At 48.3% G+C, this 20886-nt stretch overlaps 1 protein-coding gene across 3 annotated transcripts in view; it reads left to right on the top strand.

The window, feature by feature from the left end:
• Window positions 1-20886, top strand: part of LOC140384491 (doublecortin domain-containing protein 1-like) — an 871034-nt gene that overhangs the window by 724988 nt on the left and 125160 nt on the right. For all 3 annotated transcript variants that reach the window (XM_072466241.1, XM_072466242.1, XM_072466243.1), the window contains 6 exons: window positions 1571-1706; window positions 3155-3332; window positions 10853-11008; window positions 13353-13553; window positions 14731-14845; window positions 17026-17196. In XM_072466241.1, coding sequence (XP_072322342.1) covers window positions 1571-1706; window positions 3155-3332; window positions 10853-11008; window positions 13353-13553; window positions 14731-14845; window positions 17026-17196 — 957 coding nt within the window. The remainder of the gene's footprint in view (window positions 1-1570; window positions 1707-3154; window positions 3333-10852; window positions 11009-13352; window positions 13554-14730; window positions 14846-17025; window positions 17197-20886) is intronic.

Genomic DNA, 20886 nt, shown 5'->3' with positions numbered 1-20886 from the left:
TGGCACTACCATCTCTGAGACACTTGGGCGGGATTCTCCGAGCCCCCCGCCGGGTGGGGGAATTGCTGGGGGGCAGCGTGAATCCTGCCCCGCCACTCCGATGCTGGCTGCTGAATTCTCCGGCGCCGGTTTTTGGGCAGGGGCGGGATCGCGCCGCGCCAGTCGGGGGCCGTTGGCAGTGGCCCCCTCCCGGCGATTCTCCGGGCCCCGATGGGCCGAGTGGCCGCCCGTTTTCGGTCAGTTCCGCCGGCATGGATTAGACGAGGTCCATACCGGCGGGACCTGGCTTTGAGGGCGGCTTGTGGAGTCCTCGGGGGGGGGGGGGGGGGTGCGGGGGGATCCGGCCCCGGGAGGACCCCCACGGTGGCTTGGCCCGCGATCGGGGCCCACCGATCTGTGGGCGGGCCTGTGCCGTGGGGGCACTCTTACCCTCCGCTCCGGCCTTGTAAAGCTCCGCGATGGCCGGCGCGGAGAAGAAACGGCAGCGGTTCTGCGCATGGGCTAGAGCACGCTGGTGCTCCTGCGCATGTGCCAACTTGCGCTGGCCGGCAGAGGCACTTCGGCACCGGTTGGCTCGGCGCCAACCACCCCAGCACTGGCCTAGCCCCCGGTACAGCCTGTCCCACTGATTGCGGGAGAAGCCCGGCCAAGATTCCAGGTCAAGTCCCACTCCAGCATTGGAGCACAAAAATCAATGCTGATGCTCCAGTGCAGTACCGAGGGAGTGCCGCAATGTCAAAGGTACTGACCTTCAGATAAGAGATTAAACTGAGAATTCATCTGGCTGCTCAAGTGGATGCCAGCGTCCCATGGTACTAATTTGAAGAAGAGCAGGGGTATTATCCCCGGTGGCCTGGCCAATATTTACTCCTAAATCAACATCACAGAAATAGATTATCTGGTCATCATCGCATTGCTGTTTGTGTGGGTTCGCTGTGTACATATTGACTGCTATGTTTCCAACATTACAACAGTGACTACACTTTGGCTGTAAAGCGCTTTGAGCCTTCCAATAGTAATGAAAAGCCCCATATAAATGCAAGTCTTTCTTTGTCTACAGTTTCCATAAGACCATAAGACATAGGAGCGGAAGTAAGGTCATTCGGCCCATCGGGTCCACTCCACCATTCAATCATGGCTGATTTCAACTCCATTTACCCGCTCTCTCTCCATAGCCCCGAATTCCTCGAGAAATCAAGAATTTATCAACTTCTGTCTTAAAGACACTCAACGTCCTGGCCTCCACCGCCCTCTGTGGCAATGCAATCCACAGACCCACCACTCTCTGGCTGAAGAAATTTCTCCTCATCTCTGTTCTAAAGTGACTCCCTTTTATTCTAAGGCTGTGCCCCCGGGTCCTAGTCTCCCCTGCTAATGGAAACAACTTCCCTACATCCACCCTATCTAAGCCATTCATTATCTTGTAAGTTTCTATTAGATCCTTTTCACACCCTTTGCTCTTCTGACATTGTGTGATCCTTGTCCCCCACACTCCTGCATCCCTCTATCAATAGCCACTCTCTCTGGTGAAGGGACTAGAGGGTAATGGCTCTATGAATCTATCTTTCAGGTGTATGTTTCCTGTGGAGAGGCATGGAGAGACCCTAACCTAACGTCGGTGGAACAGAATAAACGTCTTCGCCTTAACAACCTGACATGTGATGTTGCTTTGATCCGCAGTTATTGTGCCATGCGTGACCCCAAAGGTATAATGAGTGACCCAGGAATTTGACAGTGCGATACCCATTGTTTGAGCACTAAGCAACTGCTTAAGCCTCCTCTCTGGCAGGCAGGAATACTCCTCTCAACTATACATTCAAAGAGAATGTGCTCATTCTGGATGTCCCACCCCACCAATAGATACGCCCCACACCCCTGAAAGTCACCACTCACCTCCCTGATCATTGATGCTTATCCCCTGACCTCCACCACTCACAGCCCTGATGGACAGCAATTCCCTCCTTCCCCCATTTGCTGCCAATGCCTTTCACTTAGTGAGCTGGTCCAGATGCTTGCCCATCTAACTGGCCTATTTTGATCAGACAGGACTGTACTGCTACTTTTCTGTCAAAATTCCAGAAGTTGAGGGGATTGGGGGTGAATACTGCTTTTGCAGGAAACCTCAAGGAAACATTATTTACCCCATTTATCCAGGATTTCAGAGGACAAGCATAATAACCCATCTGCAAATCTACTCCCCAATGCATCAGCATTCAAAATGCACAGTATGAAGAAAGCAAATCTCACATTCCCAACGGTGACCAAGGCTCGGGGTCCCAACAGTTGTCATTGGAGGTGGCGTAAAATAGACACCTATGTCGTGTTGATCCTCCAAGGGACCCTGCATCTCCTGGAGGTATGTTGAAAAGGAGGCCTTGGCGGTCACATGTCATCAGCTACTTGCTGCCCTCTGAAATGCAAAGCATCAGTGCAAGATTACCACAGTACTGTAAGTCTGATCTAGTTACAGCTGTTGAAGTGTCAGCTATGTGACTCAGAGGGCAGCACGGTGGCACAGTGGTAGCACTGCAGTCTCACGGCGCCGAGGTCCCAGGTTCGATCCCGGCTCTGGTTCACTCTCCGTGTGGAGTTTGCACATTCTCCCCGTGTATGAGTGGGTTTCGCCCCCACAACCCAAAGATGTGCAGAGTAGTTGGATTGGCCACGCTAAATTGCCCCTTAATTGGAAAAAATGAATTGGGTATTCTAAATTTATTTTTAAAAAGCTAGCTGACTCAGTAGGTAGCACTCTTGTCTCTGGGTGAGCAAATTACCAGTTCAAGTTCTACTCCAGAGACGTTCGGACAAAATGCAGCTGACTCTCCACTAAGGAAGTGCTACATTGTTGGGGGTACTGTTTTTCTCATGACTTATTAAATTGAGGCCCCACCTTAAGTGGATGCAAAATATCCCATGGTACTATCACAAAGGAGAGTTATCTCCAATACTTATTCCTCAACCCAACATTGTCTGGTCATTTTCCCATTGCTATTTGTGGGAGCTTGCAGTGAGTAAATTTGTTGCAGTATTTCAGACACTTAATAGTTTGTCAAATGCTTTGGGGCATCCTAAAGTCATAAGAGGGACTATTTAAAGGCAAGTTATTTTAAAACATGGAGAATATAAGTTTAAATATGTGTTCATTACCATGCAGGTTTGGTCCTTGAGGTCGTAGGTAATCTCATACCTGGAGCCAAGCTAGCATTAGCTGAATGTGCCGTGTCCGTTGATCTTGAGGAAACCACTTGTGAAGCAGATAAGCAAGATCATTCATGCACTGTCACAACCGATGAACATCATTGTGAAGACGGAAACATCTTAAATGATTTACTGTAAGGAATTGAAGCCATTTTGCTCAAAAGCCTGATTGAAACATTGACCATTGTTTTCAATAGCAGTCCAATCTGATGGGAAGATTTAATTAGGATTTTGTAAAAATATAGAAACAGGAATGTGTCAACCCATCTTTAACAATATTTTATTGGCAGTAAGGCATTTTGGGGTGTTATGAAAGATGCAATATAAATTCAAGATCTTACTTCAATTGAAAATCTCAATCCATACTTATACATGCAGCACAGAAGGAGACAATCCTGCCCATCCTCTCTGTGTTGATTCTTTGAGAGAGCTGTCCAATTAGAATCTCTCCCCTGCGTTCACCTTAGCCCTGCAAATTTCTCCTTTTCAAGTACCTATCCAACTCTTTTTTTGAAAGTTGTTGTTGTGTCTACTTCCATCAAAAATTCAGGCAGTTTGTTGAAGATCATAACAACACACTGCATAGGTTAAAAATCGCTTTGTTTTCCCCCCTGGACTCTGTTGGTAATTATTGTGAATCAGTGCCCTTTGATTACCGACTCACCTACCAGTGGAAACGGTGCCTCTTTATTTAATTTAACATTTCCCTCCCCAAATAATTTTGAACACCTCAATTAAATCTCCCCCTTGCCTCCCTGCTGTCTGAAGAGCAAGCCCAGTTCCTCTAGTGTCTCCACATACTTCAACATTAATTTTCTCCCCTTTAAACCTCCTTTTCTTTGATATTGAACAACATTGAGATTAGAACCCAAGAATCGGCAGTTCAATCAAACCAAGCAATAAATGCAGGACTTTAACTTGCATGTTCCTTTGACCACCTTCCTTCAACCATCTGAGTTAATTTGTTTTTAAGTGTTGACGGAGTGGGTAGATTTTCCAACCAGTCCACGGCAGGCGTCGTGGCCGGAACATTTGGAGTAAGGTTGAAAATCGAAACCTGCCGTCAGAAAAACGGTTTGTGATTTTCCCTTCCCCTCACCATTTTCATGGCGGATCGGATTTCCTGCTGATTCATGGTGGCAACCCCATCTGCAAGCATTACCATCTCACAAATGCTCATTAAAAACACTACTTGCCAGTATCATGAAGCCCCTCCTAATTATCTGCCACGTCCGCGGAACATTAGACTGGTCTGAAGCACGTTTCGACATCATAGTTTCAAAAATGGAAAATTCTGCCTGGTGTCTCAATCAATCGCTAATTTAGAGCAAACCTTTGGCTTAGTGGTAGCATTGCTGACCTCTGTGGTAGAGCATGGTGGGTTCAAATCCTGCTCTGGAATGTCCTGTGCTCTTGCTCTGAATTCTGGGTTAACGTCCAGCAGGATACTTGCACTGGAGCAATTTGATGATTCCATCTCCTACTCATTGTATAGATTGTGAACCGCCATAAAACCCTTCCATTGTGTCGGACTAACATCCAATAGAAAGACAGTTATGGTGATGGAGTGTTCAGTGTGAAACCTATTGAACTGGTAATTAACTTGTGAATTCTTCCAGTACCTCACACTGTTCGCCACATTCCAACCTCCTTCATAAATCGGTTTGATCTGGTCTCTGTCCTAAATCTCTGATATATAATTTCCTTCTCAGCCCTGACTGGAAACAATTTATTTTTTATTTACTCTGTTTCAGTTTTGATAATTGTACAGCACCTTGTATCACCCCCAAGTTTTCAAGCCGTTTCTTGAATCATATTGGTAGGCTAGTATCACTTGTGTCTTTTTGGCCAAGTTTTGGGTACCTGAGGATTCACACAAAGATACAAAATTGATGGTCAGGCGATGTCCAGCTGGTCCACCACTTGCCCCACGCAAAAAACAGAGGGAAAAAACTCAGGGCCAATAAGTAAAAACACCTTTGAAAAATCCCCCACAGTTAATCGAAGTCAATACTGGAGATCATTGGTGCATGAGTCTGTGAGGGGAGCTTTTAACTCGCCTATGATGGGCAGGAGGTTGACAGGAGGGGTAAAATTGGCAAATATCTGAAACGTAGCTCCAAACCATCACTGTGGTGATATACATCACTGTAAGTACACAAAGGGTTAATGTACATACACTACACCTAGCTAGACACTAGAGACAACACCAGAGACATGACACACAGACAGTCAACCAATAGGTCAGTAAGATAGGACATGACCAATGGGCATTCACGATACACACAGAGGTGATACTATCACAGGAGGGCATTACACCAACCCATATAGAAGGACACATCACACATGCTCAGTCTCTTTCCAGTGGAGACTCTCAGTGAGTACAGACACAGGGTTGACTGAACATTACTCCCACCACATAGATTGTAGCAGACTGGTTAGCTATAACAGGATTAACAGTAGCGTCGAATCCAAGTAGGAGAATTGTTAATAGTTTAATAAACGTGTCAAAGCTATCTAAAAGTCTGAACCTTCCTTTGTCAGAGTGCACATCAAGGAAGCAGCTTATGCTACGTCAAGAGCATAACAAAACATGGTTCCAGAAGTGGACTGTTAAAGCCATATAGTTTCAACTCAGCGAACAGTGACAACCAGCAACAACTGAGAAGCCGCGCATGCGCAATTGAGAACAAGGCCCCAAGTAAAGGAACAGCGATCTGCACATGCGCAATCGCTTCCTACGCACTACGTCACAAGTGTCATGATGTCAGAGGCTTTGGACCACACCCACTTAAAGGGGAAATGTCCCAAAACATGGAAAAAAATGTTTAAATCCTCAAAACCAGATTCTTTCACCTGGAACGACAGCACAATGCCTGAAATTCGACCAGTAGCTGAAAGTAACCTCCGCAGAACCCTGCAACAAGCAGTTAGCACCGCCCGAAGAGATGATACAGTCCTTGAAGACTATGACTCAGACCTTGAATTCTTCTTTGGACATCGCGAGCCCAATGCCAGCTCCAACACAAAACGTGATGTTATGGTCTTGGAAGACAACGACTCAAACAAAGCTTTCACCTTGGGAGGTGGCTACCCCAGTGCCAAATCTGACCCGCAACTAGATGTGTTGTATATTGACGACCCCGATGACGAGTTCTTCGGATTTGAGGATCTTCAGCCCAGCAGTTATGACATCCCGACTCGTGAGGGCAGGATTATGCTGCGGCCTGACACCAAGAGACAGAGAGCGGTACAAGCCCACAGAGAGCGGCCTGCTGCCACACAGAGAGTAGTCCATGCACCGCGAAGGGTCCCCGACTCCACACAGAGAGTGGTCAACGCACCACAAAGGATCCCAGCCTCCACACAGAAAGCGATGAAAGACTCCACAGCGAGACAACTGCACGTCTCCACACAAGAAGTGACTCGAGTGACACAAGCCTCCACAGCGAGCTCATGGACAGCCTCCACGATAGAAGCAATGCCAGACTCCAAAGCGCAGTCCTTGCATGAACAAGACCATGAGGGTCTAGCAACCTCCTCTGAGCAACCAGGAGCAGACAATGCAAGTCTGCCACGCTCAAGTGAACAACAGAAAGACTATGACAGTCTGCCACGCTCAAGTGTACAGCAAGCAGACTATGACAATCTACTACGCTCCAGTGAACAAGAAGAAGATGCTGACAGTCTATCCAGCTCAAGTGAACGACAAGAACACACTGAGGCTCTACCCACTGTATGTGCGACCAGTGAAGACGGCATCCCACTTCCCATACCAGGGGCGAAATTCTCCCGAAACGGCGCGATGTCCGCCGACTGGCGCCAAAAATGGCGCCAATCAGACGGGCATTGTGCCGCCCCAAAGGTGCAGAATGCTCCGCATCTTTGGGGGCCGAGCCCCAACATTGAGGGGCTAGGCCAACGTCGGAGGAATTTCCGCCCCGCCAGCTGGCGGAAAAGACCTTTGTTGCCCCGCCAGCCGGCGCGGAAATGACATCTCGGGGCGGCGCATGCGCGGGAGCGTCAGCCGCCGCTGACAGTTTCCCATGCATGCGCAATGGAGGGCGTCTCTTCCGCCTCCGCCATGGTGGCGAACGTGGCGGAGGCGGAAGGGAAAGAGTGCCCCCACGGCACAGGCCCGCCCGCGGATCGGTGGGCCCCGATCGCGGGCCAGGCCACCGTGGGGGCACCCCCCGGGGCCAGATCACCCCACGCGCCCCCCCCAGGACCCCGGAGCCTGCCCACGCCACCTTGTCCCACCGGTAAGGTAGGTGATTTAATTTACGCTGGCGGGACAGGCAATTTATCGGCGGGACTTCAGCCCATCCAGGCCGAAGAATCGAGCGGGGGGGCCCGCCAACCGGTGCGGCCCGATTCCCGCCCCCGCCGAATCTCTGGTGCCGGAGACTTCGGCAACCGGCGGGGGCGGGATTCACGCCAGCCCCGGCGATTCTCCGACATGGCGGGGGGTCGGAGAATGTCGCCCCAGATGTGCAACATGACAGACCTCAGCTAGTGTGTACAGAGGCACTCTACAAGCACAGTGAGATTACTGGTGACTCCGGTGACACCACGTTACTTCAAACCTCATTCCCTCGAGCCTCTCCACAAGCAAATCTATTTCTGAATGTTTTGACTTCGGACATGGAGCATCAAGAAACCTCAGAAGATTCAAGTGAACCTGAAATGACTCCGGACGTGGAGCATCAAGAAACCAAAGCTGATTCAGGTGAACCAGAAAGGGCTCCAGACGGGGAGCATTGACAGGCCAAAACTGACTCAGGTGAAACAGACCAGACTCCAGACGGGGAGCATCGACAAGCCAAAGCTGATTCCAGTAAGCCGGACATGACTCCAGACGGGGAGCGCCACAAACTAAGTGACGGCACGCTCAAGGGGACAGCAGATGCCACAAAGCACGCTAACACAAGTAACTGTGTGAAGGACTCATATTATCCACAGAGTGTGGTCCTTGAGCGCAGCAAACACGACAACAAAACCAACCAACACAACAACAACATCAAAGACAATAGCAACATTCAGAAGCGTACCAAAAGCGACAACAAAGACAACAAGCACGACAAACACAACACCAATGGAACTACGACTGGTACAACTCTGCCCATGAGGGACACTATTACTGCTCAGCTCAGTACAATGACATGCCATGACAGGACGATGCACCTTACCAATTCACGTTTGCTGCACTACCAACAGGCAACATGGCTTTCAGGACAGATGCCATCAAGAATTACCACCACAAGCATCGAAAGAAATAAGAGTCCAAATCCGACAACAAAGTGATGTGACCACTTCTTGGTTCCTTCAGCACAGGGACACTGATGGCGTTTACAGAGCAATGCCACCATCAACATCCCCAACTCACCAACCAAACAAGAAAGCCACTCGACCATAATAATTAATGAACTTTGGACTCATGCATATGATTTGGACTTATTGTTTAATGATCACTGTTATCATAACTTGTACAGAGTATCACTCATCTACCTAGTTTGTTCAATTTTCTTTAACACTGTACAGAAAATATGTAACACGAAAAAAGGGGGGATGTGGTGATATACGTCACTGTAAGTACACAAAGGGTCATGTACATACACTACACCTAGCAGACACTAGAGGAACACCAGAAACCCGACACACAGACAGTCAACCAATAGGTCAGTAAGATGGGACACGACCAATGGGCATTCACGATACACACAGAGGTGACACTACCACAGGAGGGCATTACACCAACCCATATAAAAGGACACATCACACATGCTCAGTCTCTTTCCAGTGGAGACTCTCAGTGAGTACAGACACAGGGTTAATTGAACATTACTCCCACCACGTGGATTGGAGCAGACTGGTTAGTCAGTCTGAGGAGCTACATCAGGATTAACAGTAGCGTCGAATCCAAGTAGGAGAATTGTTAATAGTTTAATAAACGTGTTAAAGCTATCTCCAAGTCTGAACCTTCCTTTGTCAGAGTGCACATCAAGGAAGCAGCTTATGCTACGTCACGAGCATAACAAAACAACCACCAACGTGTTTGTTCCCATTTTAATTATGGTGGGTTTGAGGGGTGTCAGAGTAACCCACTCTGGAAGGGTGGCTCTGTCATTTAAATATGTTAATGAGGCTGTGTTCCTCTAATTTTGCAGAGTCAGTTGAATATAGACTAGAATGTTGACTTTTCCTCTCAACAGACCCAGAATTTCTCCCAGTCCCCACTCCATCCCAATTGGGATCTGATTCACTCTCCCACCAACCCACAATTTTTTGTTTATTTTTTTTTAGGATGTGGGTGTCAGCATTCATTTCCCTGAGGGGACATTTAAGAATCAACTACATTTCTGTGGATCTGGAATCATGTGCGATATTCTCCGGAAACGGCGCGATGTCCGCCGACTGGCGCCCAAAACGGCGCAAATCAGACGGGCATCACGCCGCCCCAAAGGTGCGGAATGCTCCGCATCTTTGGGGGCCGAGCCCCAACCTTGAGGGGCTAAGCTGGCGCCGGACGAATTTCCGCCCCGCCAGCTGGCAGAAAAGGCCTTTGGTGCCCCGCCAGCTGGCGCGGAAATGACATCTCGGGGCGACGCATGGGTGGGAGCGTTAGCGGCCGCTGACGGCATTCCCGCGCATGCGCAGTGGAGGGAGTCTCTTCCGCCTCCGCCATGGTGGAGACCGTGGCGGAGGCAGAAGGGAAAGAGTGCCCCCACGGCACAGGCCCGCCCGCGGATCGGTGGGCCTGATCGCCCCGCGCCCCCCCCAGGACCCCAGAGCCCGCCTGCGCCGCCTTGTCCCGCCGGTAAGGTAGGTGGTTTAATTTACGCCGGCGGGACAGGCATTTTAGCGGCGGGACTTCGGCCCATCCAGGCCGGAGAATCGCGGGGGGTGGCCCGCCAACCGGCGTGCTGCGATTCCCGCCCCTGCCGAATATCCGGTGTCGGAGACTTCGGCAACCTGCGGGGGCGGGATTCACGCCAGCCCCCGGCGATTCTCCGACCCGGCGGGGGGTCGGAGAATCTCGCCCCTAATGTAGGACAACAGATTTTCTTCCCTGAAGGACATTTATGATCCTGATGGGATTTACAGCAATTGCTTTATGGTCATCATTGGACTTTTAATTCCAGATTTTTGAATGAATTCGTATTTCACCATTTGCCGTAGGAGGATTCGAACCTGGGTCACCAGAGCATTACTCTTGGTCTCTTGATTACTAGTCCAGTGACAATACCGCTCTGCCGCTGCCTCCCAAACAATGTTTCCTCATCCTCAGTTGTCATTTTGTGTTGTTGGCTTTCCCACCCACCAGTTGACTAATAAAAATGAATAGTAATGAGCTGCGTGAAATTCCGGAGGACCTCTGCATTCCTGCCGTTTCTGAGTCTCTCTCCTGCCCTCACCCCCAACAAATGCATGCCCCCACTGCCTCGCTGACTCCCCAATAATATTTATGTGCGCTGGAGAAAATAAGTTGAGATATGCTGTTCAGATAGTGAACAATTTCTTCCTCAGGCGCAATGTGACAGGATTTTTAATATGTCTCAATACTGACTGCTTCTTCCAAGGAAATATAGGGTGACACTATATAAATTAGGCTTTGTTTCAAAAAGTGCAGCCATACTTTATCTGTATTTTCCAGTGACTCACATACCAGAGCCCATCTAGCTCTCGAAGCTCAGCACTCCAAGGACCATTATCCATGGGAAAGAAATTTAAAAGCATTCGATGATGATGAAGTCTCTCAGCAAGAAGATGGGAGGTCTTTCACGAACGTTGATTTATACAATAAATACAGGTTAATCACCACTTCTTTGATAACGAGATAGCTAATGAGATGGATCCATCATTTCTGTTTTAATTTCCTTCTCAGGATATCTATGATAAGCGTCATTGGCAAGGCCAATGTTTATTGCTTGTTTGTAGTTGCAAAAGAAATGCTGCTGGGTCTTCTTTTTGAACCATATTGCAGTCCATGTTGTGAAGGTATTCATGATGCTCACCTGGGGCGGAATTCTCAGACCCCCCGCCGGGTCAGAGAATCGCCGGGGGGCGGCGTGAATCCCGCCCCCGCCGGCTGCCGAATTCTCCGGCGCCGGGGATTTGGCGGGGGCGGGAATCGCGCCGGTCGGGGGCCGTAGGCAGCAGTCCTCCCCCGACGATTCTCCGGCCCGCGATGGTCCGAGTGGCAGCCTGTTTTTGTCCGGTCCTGCCGGTGTATGTTACGACAGGTACTTACCGGCGAGACCTGGCTGCGCGGGCAGCCTCTGGGGTCCTCGGAGGGGCAAGGGAGGATCTGGCACCGGGGGGTGCCCCCATGGTGGCCTGGCCTGCGATCGGAGCCCACCGATCTGCGGGTGGGCCTGTGCCATGGGTGCACTCTATTCCTCCGCGCGGTCTGGTGTACCGGTCCGCCATGGCCGGTGCGGAGACAAACCCCCCCCTGCGCATGTGGTGGGATGATGCCAGCAGACGCTGGCGCACCCGCGCATGCGCCAACACGCGCCGGCCGGCGGAGGCCCTTCGCCGTCGGTTGGCGTGGCGCCAAGCCCCTTCCGCCTCGGCCGGCGCAGCGCAAACCACTCTGGGGCCGGCCTAGCCCCTGAAGGTGCGGAGGATTCCGCACCTTCGGGGCGGCCCGATGCCGGAGTGGTTCACGCCACTCCTTCGCGCTGGAGTTGCCCGCCCCGCCGGCTTCCGAAGAATCCCGCCCCTGGACTTTGAACCAATGACAAGGAGTGGCAATAAAGTTCCAAGTTGGGATGGTATGTGACAAGGAGTGGAACTTGATGCTCCAAGCCAGCTGCTGTCCTCTCCTCCCTGGGTAGTGGAGGTTGCCGGTTTAGAAGGCATCGCCAAAAAATGCTTGATCAGTCACACTAGTATTAGCCAGAACACTGTTAATGACAGGCCATCTTGTCTGTTCAATTATAGAAGAATGGGCTTGAAATGGGAAAACGAGATTCTTCCCACTTGGCTTGTCGTTCAAGACATTGCTTTAATGGCAAGGGCTGACCTAGCTGAGTAAGCAATGGGATGGTTACCAGCATTCTTTGCCAGTAGCGACACAGTTTTATGCGGATTAATTCCAGCAGTGTCAATGAGTGCACTTGGAGTTTCATTCACTAACCCCTCTTAAATGTGTAACTGGAGGCCTCTAGTTCAGGAAGACCAATGTGCCAGGCAAATGGAAATTCTCCAGGCCTACTTTGCTCAGTAAAATGATTTAGATGTGGTAATGTATTGATTGTCTTGTTGAAATATTTTTTTTTGTTACCTTTAATCACAATTTAAAAAGTTAATACTGTTGTTATTTAAAATATATTATTAACCAGGCCTAAAATCAGCACACGTCATAGAATCCCTACACTGCAGAAGGAGGCCATTCGGCCCATCAAGTCTGCACTGACCCTTTAAAGAACACCCTACCTAGGCCCACTCCACTGCCCTATCCATAAGGGGCAATTTAGCATGGCCAATCCACCTAAGCTGCACATCTTTGGACTGTGGGACAAAACCGGAGCAGTTGGAGGAAACCCATGCAGATATGGGGAGAATATGCAAACTCCAATCACCCAAAGCCAGAATTCACCCCAGGTCCCTGGTGTGCTGCTGTGAGGCAGCAGTGCTAACCACTGTGCCACCATGATGTCCATCAGGGTATAATTGCTGGATTGTGCCCACTGATAGCTGTTAATGCAAACTGCACTCGTGCTTGTATAGCCAGAGCCCCCAACACCCATCGCCATAGATCTCCGATGTAATTGGTCCACATTTACACAATTATAAAAACATTTTTCCCGGACCACTATGTAGCTGACGATCCCTCCACCACCACCAACTCCTGCATTTAAATATCACTTCCATAATCTTGAAGTCTGCCTCCCTGGACACACTAGACACTGATATCCAGCCAGCCCATTGAAGAACAAAGCAAATCTGGTGTTGGGAGCTTATCCCAATCTCTCTCCTTCCAACAAGGTCCTAGCCTCACTTGCTTTCCAGTTTTGGTGGGCTTTCTGGGGCAAACACAGCCTCAACTCTCCATGAGGCCAGTTGTGTTGTTCTGGAATGCCCAACGTTTCGAGGAAGATCTTTTTTTAACGTAACTGATGCAACTGACAGATCGCATTCATCCACAGGCCACAACCTAAGTCTCTGAAACCACAACAAATACACCAGCAGCAGTTTCAGTTCCAGGATGGACACATCATAAACTGCAACTGTCCTTGGCTTGTGGTGGGAGTTCCTGGGGTGAGCGCCCAACCAGGCACAGAGGTTACGCTGGTAGAGAAGAAAGCTGATGACATCTTCCAACGCTGGACACTGAGAGAGAACAACAGGTAGAAAAGAATGTAAACGTCGAGAACTAGACAGGCTAGATGCTGAGGATTGTTCCACAGGACTGTCGATTCCAGAGCTGAGGATTATGGTCTCAGGATCAGGGGTTGGATATTTAGGTCTAAGATGAGGTGACATTTCTTCTTTCAGAGGGCTGTGAATCTTTGGGCTTCTGCAGGTGCTCAGTCATTGAGTACATTCAAAAATAGATCAATAGATGTTTGGACACTAAACAAACAAAGAACAAAGAAATGTACAGCACAGGAACAGGCCCTTCGGCCCTCCAAGTCCGTGCCGACCATGCTGCCCGACTAAACTATAATCTTCTACACTTCCTGGGTCCGTATCCCTCTATTCCCATCCTATTCATGTATTTGTCAAGATGCCCCTTAAATGTCACTATCGTCCCTGCTTCCGCCACCTCCTCCGGTAGCGAGTTCCAGGCACCCACTACCCTCTGTGTAAAAAACTTGCCTTGTACATCTACTCTAAACCTTGCCCCTCTCACCTTAAACCTATGCCCCCTAGTAATTGACCCCTCTACCCTGGGGAAAAGCCTCTGACTATCCACTCTGTCTTTGCCCCTCATAATTTTGTAGACCTCTATCAGGTCGCCCCTCAACCTCCGTCGTTCCAGTGAGAACAAACCGAGTTTATTCAACCGCTCCTCATAGCTAATGCCCTCCATACCAGGCAACATTCAGGTAAATCTCTTCTGCACCCTCTCTAAAGCCTCCACATCCTTCTGTGGCGACCAGAATTGAACACGATACCCCAAGTGTGGCCTAACTAAGGTTTTGTACAGCTACAACATGACTTGCCAATTATACTCAATGCCCCGGCCAATGAAGGCAAGCATGCCGTATGCCTTCTTGACTACCTTCTCCACCTGTGTTGCCCCTTTCAGTGACCTGTGGACCTGTATTAAGGGAATCAAAGATGAATACAAGAAACTAAAGTTGATATAAAAGCTCAGCCCTGATCTTACTAAATGGCAGAACAGGCTTGAAGGGCTACATGTCCGACTCCAGCTCCTCTTTCTTATATTCTAATGTTTACTCTGAACTGAAGGAGAGAAAGATCTGCCTTGCTAACTCAAAGCTGAGCCCGTGTGATGCAACAAAGTCAGGCTCTTACTACAGAGGAAAACAATTCAAACCTTGTGCATTGACTCAACAGAACCTTCCATTTAATGGGTAATCCTGACCTGGTTCTCGCAGTCTCAATGCCCCAAATTAAATTGGGTGATGGCAAGAGTGCGGTGGAAATTCAGGGATGTTCGATTATCCTCCAGGTCAGCATCATTTTAACTATTCCATTCACTACTGAACTTTTGAAAACTGTGCAATTATAATGAAACCTGAATACATATGACTAGTGCAAAATATATTACTCTGTGCCAACCAAACAGACCCATGCCAAAAAATAACAAATGGTAGGCTTAAACTGCTCGGTGCAGTGACAGTCATGTACAGTTAAATATTGCAGTTACATCAAGAGTACCTTTATTCTCAAGATTTCCACTTTGCGGTGTTGCAGACGTTAGTGCTAGTGTGGATGGGGTAGCCCCACAGTGGCTTACTTTAGGCACTATGCAAAATACAGAGGAGAATAGGAGTTTATAATGGAGCTGAGTCTATCATAGTGAGACTTCTCTCAGAGGTAATATTCTTGCGCCTGAGTTAGAAGGCTGTGCATTCAGATCCTGCTCCAGAGACTCGAGTACACAACCAATGCTGACACTTCATTGCAACAGTGGGGGATGAATATAAGGAACCTCATAACAATTATACCCTTTATTAGTGTCACAAGTTGGCTCACATTAACATTGCAATGAAGTTACTGTGAAAATTCCCTAGTCGCCACACTCCGGCGCCTGTTCGGATACACAGAGGGAGAATTCAGAATGTCCAATCCACCTAACAGCACGTCTTTCGGGACTTGTGGGAGGAAACTGGAGCACCCGGAGGAAACCCATGCAGATACTGGGAGAACGTGCAGACTCCGCACACACAGTGACCCAAGCCGGGAATTGAACCCGCACCCCTGGCACTGTGAAGCAACAGTGCTAACCAAAGAAAAGTGCTAAGTTATCTTGGTGTTCAGTATTTAACCCTCAACCATCATCACTATAGCTGTTTTGGAAGAGGAGAAGGCACCACTGGAAGGGATCAAAGCAAAGTGGGAGGAAGAGTTGGGAGAGGATATGGAGGAGGGGTTCTGGTGTGTGGTGCTCCGGAGAGTGAACACCTCCACCTTGTGCACGAGGTTGGGGCTGATACAGCTGAAGGTGGTATATAGAGCACACCTCACAAGGGCAAGGATGAGCCGGCTCTTTGAGAGGATAGAAGATGTGTGTGAACGTTGCGGGAGGGGCCCACAAATCACGTTCATATGTTTTGGTCTTGTCCAAAGCTGGAGGATTACTGGAAGGAGGTTTTTCGGGTAATCTCTAAAGTGGTGCACGTGAAACTGGACCTGGGCCCTCGGGGGCCATATTCGGGGTGTCGGACCAGCCGGGGTTAGAAACGGGTGCGGAGGCAGATTTTGTAGCCTTCCCCTCGTTGATTGTCTGAAGGCTAATCCTGTTGGGATGGAGTGCAACCTCCCCACCCTGTGCCCTGACGTGGCGGGGGGACCTGTTGGAATTCCTGACTCTTGAGAAGGTTAAGTTTGAACTGAGGGGAAGGATGGAGGGGTTCTACAAGTCATGGGCGTTATTTATTATGAACTTTCAAGAATTGGATAACATCAAACATTATTGGGAGGGGTTTTGGGAGGATCGGGGGGGAGGGGGATTGTGTGTGTTAATGGTGACTATGGGTGATTCCTGATTCCTTTTTGTTATTTGTTTATGTTAGCATGCGGGCAGTTGTTTGGGGTTTGGTGGGAGGATGGGATTGTTGTTGTTGACATGGGGATTGACATTATATTCGTTACTGCTTATTTTTACTGTTGGTGGGTGCACACTTGGAAGAAAATGTGAAAAAGGAGGAAAATAAAAATATTTAAGAAAAAAAAAACATCATCACTATAAGCAGCTTATACACAGATTGGCTGCCACATGTGCTCACTGTGGCTCAGTGGATAGCACCCTTATCTCTGTTGGAAGGCTGTGGGTTCCAGTCCCAATATAGAAACTTGAGAATGTAATCTAAACTGTCAGAAGTGCTATTTTCCAAATAAGATGTGAAAGTGAGGCCTCACCAGCCCACTAGGGTAGGATAAGAGATCCTGTGGCTCTTGATAGAGAAGAGCTGGGGGAGTTCTGGCTGATATTCTTGCCAAGATTATATGTTCACGTCTCAGGAGTGGGGCTTGAAAACTTGATCTCCTGACCCAGTGGCAAGAGTCAACCCCAGCAGATATCCATTGTATCTTCAAAGGTTCTACTTTTGTAATGGCAGCTGCAAAGATCTCCGTTTATCTGAATTTAGGTTTCCTCAACGTAATATTTTTGATATCTTACCACAGAAGTATAAAGGGTACAGTTATGGAGCCGCAAATCAGAAATGGTTCTGGATGCCAGAGATAAAAGTGCTGTGTGCGTTTTATACCTCAGCATTGGACAAGGAAATTACAGCAGCCAACCAGGCTTCTGTGTGCTCTTTCTGCATCTGTAAAACAGAAGAACTAGATCAACCAGTAAGTGAATCAGGAACCCCATTTCCATTGTCATTTTCTTATTAAATCGTATTAAATGTTTTGATTAACTTATATTTGCAGGTAGGTGAATGTTTGGAGCAGTAGCTTCAGCCCAAATGGGAACGTAAATCTAACCAGACTTAGAGAAATTTGGTGTGTTTTGAATTCAGCTTTCTTTTTATTTTCTGCTGTTACAGAGCTGAAGTAAAAATGAAACCAAATCTAAAATGACACTTTGTCCTGGCTGGCATGCGAGTCTCTTTCTACCATAAAGCATCATAGACATATCCCATATACGATCTAAAAACATTAATCCATATAGTCCTGTATGAGGCACTAAAACCTCCAACACTAATCAACCAGTTTAAGCCCATTGACTAAAAATGAGTGAGAAGTCTAGCTCACTAAATGTCTCCCTTGCCATAAAACCAGTATAAACAGCAAACACTTTCCCCAAATCAGAGAACTGTACAGCATAATAGGAGACCATTTGGCCCATCGTACCTGTACTGCCTCTTTGAAAGAGCTTTCCAATTAGTTCCACTCTCCCACAGTTTCCAAAATATCCAGTTCCCTTTTGAATGTTGCCAATAAATCTTTTTCCACTGCCCTTTCAGACGATGCATTCCAGTTCATAGAAAATCACATTGTCAAAAAATGTTCCTTACCTCCCGTCTGGTTCCTTTAAATTTGTGTCCTCCTGGTTACCGATCGTTCTAGGAGTGAATACAGTTTCTACTTATTTGGTTCATCAAAACTTCTCTGAATTTTGAACATCCCGATTAGGTTCCCCCTCAACCTTTGCTGCTATAATAAGAACGATCCCAGCTTCTCTTGTCTCTTCACATCACTGAAGTCTCTTACTCCTCGGTTTCTCACCTCCTCCACCCACTCCAACCAAGACACAATACTTCAATCAGACCTATTATTGATGCAAGAAACCAACTCATTGGGAACCACCAGCCATGAAGTTAATAATTAGGTATGGTCCACAGTGGTCAAAATGACAATCAGAGGTGGGTGGCCACTATCACATTTGAGGGCGGGTTTCTCCGACCCCCGTCGAGTCAGAGAATCCCGGGGGGGGGGGCGGGAATTCTACCCCGCCGCCCTGACGCAGGCCACCGTATTCTCCGGCGCCCGTTTTCGGGCAGGGGTGGAGTTCGCGCCACGCGGGTCGGGGGCTGTTGACAGCGGCCTCACCGGCAATTCTCCGGGCCCCGATGGGCCGAGCGGCCGTCCGTTTTTGGCCTGTCCCGCCGGCGTGGGTTAGACATGGTCCCACACGGCGGGATCTGGCAGGTATGTCGGCTGGGATGGTCCTCGGGGGACAGAGCAGACAACCCCCTGCGCATGCGCCAGAATACGCCAGCCGGTCTGCGCATGCGCGGAACCACGCCGGCGGTTCCGCGCATGCGTGAGATCACACCGGCCCTTCGGTGCATGCATAAACTTGCGCAGTCCCGTCGGCGCCGGTTGGAGTGGCGGCAATTCCTCCAGCATCCACCTAGCCCCCGAAAATGCGGAGAATTCCACATTTTCGGGGGCTGTTAACGCCGGAGTGGTTGGCGCCGGTTCTCCCGCCGGCATGGGAGAATCCCGGCCCTCGAGGTCCTTGAAATCAGAACAAATTCATTTTCGTCTTATCATGCTCTGTTATAATTGATGGGCCACCCAGGCTAGTGAGTAGGCCACATGAGTGGCTTTCCTTCATTTAGTGGGCCGTAAGATTGAAGTTGGTCTTGTTGACTAACCATGACCATATGAATAAGGTTGAATACATTTAATACCTCCTGAATATTTCATAACAAGTTATAGAAGTGCTTAATCATTAATATATTAATAAAACTGTCATCAACGTCAAATGGTAAAAACAAAATACATATTTACCCTTTGGATGCAGAGGGAGCACACGGCTCTCACAGTCAATGTTGTGTGCAATCAGCACGAACCTCACTTTACTTGCCCTTGCTTTACGCGCATATCACTTCAGTCATGCCAGTAGGAGAAAAACTATGCAGATGGAAATCAGGGGAATGTGGCAACTCTGCACATGGGCAGTGGTAAACAGAATCCTCGATGGCCACACTCAAAACCCAAATGGACCGCATGTTGCCTCCAGGCTGCAGGTTGTCCATCAATGTGTTATATGATTCACTGGTTTTCATGCCAAATATTACCCAGATATTTATACTCCACATGTCTTGTACATGACCCAGGTTCGATTCCGGGAAACTCTGCCTGGAGTTTCCATATTCTCCCCGTTTCTGCGTGGGTTTCCTCCGCGTGCTTGGGTTTCTTAGTGTCAAAGGTTAGGTGGAGTTACAGGGATAGGGGGGCGGGGGGTGGGCCTGGGTGGAGTGCTCTTTTGGAGGGTTCGTGCAGACGTAATGGGTTGAATGGCCTCCTTTTGCACTGTCGGTATTCTATGATTCAATGACTTTCATCATTCCCAAGTTTGGGCTGTCAATAAACCTTTAAAGGGCACTTGTGATTGCCACTGGCAGCCTGACCATTGCTGTAGAGCAGGGATTTCTTTACAGCTGCTCCCGCTCCGTCCTCATAACCTGAGCAGAATGAGGTTTCCACTGAACTTCTTGTTAAACATCAGCAACCAAAACAGAAAGTCCCTGCCATAACATACCAAGTTTTGTGTTGTATAGAACTCCTCCCAGAATTACTCATAATTGCAATTTGTGAGCCAAACACCGAACAGTTGACGCATTGCTGTTTAATCCATTCCCCAACATTAACTGGTGTTGTCATTGGGAATAGAATGATCATATTGAGGAATCTAGTAGTGCAGGATATCATTTGGCTGGAATTTGAGGTGGAATAGCCTGAGGCAAGCATGTCTCTATAAACTGCTGCAGATATATACTCACCTGTTGTCATATGACCTCTACTCTCAAAGCTCTGCTCCAGTTCTGTTAAATGATACAAGCCATATTTACTCAGTGCTCCAATAAACGTTTACAATTCTTTAGAACAAATCACAACTCCTTCTCTGGAAGCTGATGTAACTAAAGAAATATTGACTGTCAGCATCTTAAAACTACACTTAGTGAAGTTCCTTGAAGATTGGATTGGAATCTCATCTACACAACAGCTTCATCTTTCCACAGAGGTTTATTCCAATAATTAAAACCTCTGCACTTGGCCCCATGAGCATTGAAAAAGTATTTTGATTTCTCAAAAGAGAGGAAGGTGAAGAAGAAATGTTACTGTGTTCTTGAGAAAGAAATGTACAGCGACATGGCAGGGTTCATTAAATTGGAGAGGGTAAAGTTTGCCTTGCAAGGGTCTGTGCAAGGGTTCTTCAGGCGGTGGCAACCGTTCAGAGACTTTCTAGCGGAACGTTAGGAGGTGGTCAGCAGCAGCAGCAACCCAGGGGGGGAGGAGGGGGAGGTTTTGGGTATGTGTTTATTTTTATTTCATGGGGGGGGTTTGTACATTGGGGGAATTCACGATATAAGTGTACGATGTTGATCTGTGTGTTCTATGCTTTTCTTTTTTCTGTAAGGGGGGGTTTTGTTGAAAAATTTGCTAAAATTGACCAAAAGTATATTTTTTTTAAAAAGGAAAAGAAATGTAAAGAAGAGCCATTACAAACATAAGCGTGCAGCTTTGATAAAGTAGTGCCTTACAGACAAACAGAATTATAGTTGACTATATATAATAATAATCTTT

The sequence above is a fragment of the Scyliorhinus torazame genome, chromosome 10, assembly GCF_047496885.1.
Source record: "Scyliorhinus torazame isolate Kashiwa2021f chromosome 10, sScyTor2.1, whole genome shotgun sequence".
NCBI lineage: Eukaryota > Metazoa > Chordata > Chondrichthyes > Carcharhiniformes > Scyliorhinidae > Scyliorhinus > Scyliorhinus torazame.
The sequence above is the reverse complement of the archived record's forward strand: the minus strand, read 5'-3'. Positions and strand labels throughout refer to the sequence as shown.